Source organism: Dendroctonus ponderosae, unplaced genomic scaffold (genome assembly GCF_020466585.1).
Source record: "Dendroctonus ponderosae isolate FM_Combo_2020 unplaced genomic scaffold, Dpon_F_20191213v2 Dpon_F_20191213_9, whole genome shotgun sequence".
Classification (NCBI taxonomy): domain Eukaryota; kingdom Metazoa; phylum Arthropoda; class Insecta; order Coleoptera; family Curculionidae; genus Dendroctonus; species Dendroctonus ponderosae.
In genome coordinates this window covers 3,961,932-3,964,470 of record NW_026019116.1, presented here as the reverse complement: position 1 = coordinate 3,964,470, position 2,539 = coordinate 3,961,932, and the positions used below count along the sequence as shown (strand labels likewise).

The 2,539-nt window shown below is 44.5% G+C and overlaps 1 protein-coding gene across 1 annotated transcript in view; it reads right to left on the bottom strand.

Annotated features, from left to right (window-relative positions):
• Positions 1–6: 6 nt before the first annotated feature.
• LOC125505668 overlaps positions 7–2,539 on the bottom strand; it is a gene marked incomplete at its 5' end in the record, with an annotated part of 26,324 nt that continues 23,791 nt past the window's right edge. The window contains 1 exon segment of the mRNA XM_048669916.1: positions 7–1,071. Coding sequence (XP_048525873.1) covers positions 421–1,071 — 651 coding nt within the window.

Here is a 2,539-nt window from a genome sequence, read left to right as displayed (position 1 = left end):
CAAACCCTACACGCTTGCGTCAGACGTTATGAAGCCGATATCCATCCATCTTCGAGTAGATATCTATTCGATAACTTATGGAACCGATAAGCTTTAAACAGACGTTGAGAAACCCAACAGACGTGATTTTGGTAGTTTGTGAGACTCATAAGCTTATGTAACCGATATGTTGGAGTTCGGAAACCGGGCATAAGAGAGCTATTAATATATTCACACTCTGGATCCGCCCTTGGTACCAGCAGCTCTAACAAGGAAACTTTCCGCTCCAGTAAAACGGGTTGTATGAACCAGGCCCGATGAAAACAATCACTTTCCCGAAAAAAAACGAGCAGCAAATCAACATATGCGGATGATAGATACTTCACATTTCCGAATGACCCAAACTTAGAATATTACGTCCGCCCCAGGAGCATCCTCTTGTCATACCGCACTGCCCGAATAAGCCAACGCATTGTTCGTTCTCTGTTTACCGAATCCCTCGAAGTTGGCTTCAGGAACCTGGAACGATTCGATTTTCACGCACTTGGTAGCTGGAACCCGACCACGTTGATGCTGCAGCGTTTTGCTCTTCCCGCAATATCCACTCGAGCTGTTCGAGCTGGAGCTGCCCATGTCGGACACGCCGAGGAACCCCTGGTGCAAAGTGGCGCCCGGATGGGGCATGGTTCCATACTTGGACATGGGCAGATGGGAAAAGCTCAGCGGTGTAGTCGAATTGTGGTTCTTAATAGTGATTGGTATCGTCTGGCCCGCCAGCGATTGTGCATGAGAGTTGCAACTGGCCCCAGCTGAGGAAAAGTTAATTTCTAACGCCCCAGCGTTGGTAACATCAGTGCCGGCGGCAGCAAACTCTTGGCACCGATTGGTCGTACACACATCAGGGGGCGTCTTATTCAGAAGGGGGCCGCACTCGGTTACCTCGTACTGCTCCAGGGAAATGTGCGGCTCCACATTGATCGGGTCGTACTGTTGATGGCCGGACAAATGAGGGTTGGAGTGACGAATCAAGTATTCGGTGGATAGTTTGTGCTCCCTCAGTTTGCGCTCGGCGCCGGGAACCATTTCGCGAACCTGAATCAAATGTTAAGAGTTAGTTGGGGAAAAACTGCGGTTGGACATGTTTTAAATATGATAATTTTGCCAGCCTGCAAGGGATTTCTGGATTCAAATTGCTCTTATGTATATACCCATATCTCGGGTGCAATTTGCTTATCATCTCCAACAGACCACATGAATATGCCCTGGAATTTGCATGGGAAAACCACACAAATTCTGCATTGGGCGCATGGAAATAGTTTCCTTCGTTTTTCCTCGTTAAATGTCATTAAAACCTCCTGGTTTTATTTACACAGAGTCGGACTCATATTCAACCGTTTATCCTACGGTCAATGTCAGATTGTTCTGAATCCACCCGAAGTTCCCCTCGTTAGCGCTCTGGGAATTATATAAACGTTTACTATCCTTAAGTTACTTCCAATTATTATGTTTTATTTTACATTCGCTCCGATGTGTACAAACATTAGCTTGACTTGCCATAGGGCTCTATTATCGTCTACCATTAATGCCATGGCTCCAATCTCCAGGCCTCATTTCATTTAACCTAAATACGTTGTTCATCCTGATGTTATCTTTAATTAGACCAAATAAATTTCCTCGCGATTCGAGCAGTAGCGCCGCATGGATGGTTCGTTCCCTATTTAGTGTCGAAATGTTGACTTCACTCCGCAAACTGGAGTGGTGACAACTGCAAGAGTTGATTTCGAGTGGTGGGTCCATAAACAAATGGTAATTCTTGCCCGATACGATCTGATGAGGATTTGTTAAACAGGGGCGTAATAAACTGTTTTATAAAAGAGCTAATATTAGTGTCTGGACACCTTTTTCTCTCAAAGCAGTAAAGCGTTAAAAATGGCGACAAGATAAGGGAGACGCTACGACTTTCAGGGGAACAATTGTGCCGGAAGAACCCTCATAGAAAACCCTTCAAGATATATGTGCTCGACGATTAGATTAGAAGATGGAGGAAATTTTCGGAGCGAGATTTTTCACCCCGAACAATATGAAGGATTAACCTGTCGGGTTTATTACATTGTCGCTCGATCTTTTTGTGAATCGCCGTGATTGATTACTTTCTCATTTCGGTTTGACAGTGTTAAACTTCGGGATTAAATTCGGGTTTTATTCATTGCCGATGGATATTGCTGGTTATTAGGAGACGGCCATCCTAGATTGAAGACGCTCGTAAATGAACGTTGGCTAAATGGAGTCGAACGCATTTGTTTCCCAAACGTCCACGGATCTAGAAATGAACCGGACAACAATCTATATATATAAATCGGTTTTAGAACCTCCGCCGTCTTCCGATGCCCAATTTCCACTTTCGCTGTCTATTCCTTGTTTCTGGCTCCTTCGTGGTATTCCTCGCTTTCTTCGCTCATTTGGATTCCATTTTAGTATTTGTTTATATAGTCTTTCTTTTTCAATTCTCTAGCACATGCTCCTAACATACCAGTTGTTTTGATCTTATCTCGCCCACTAT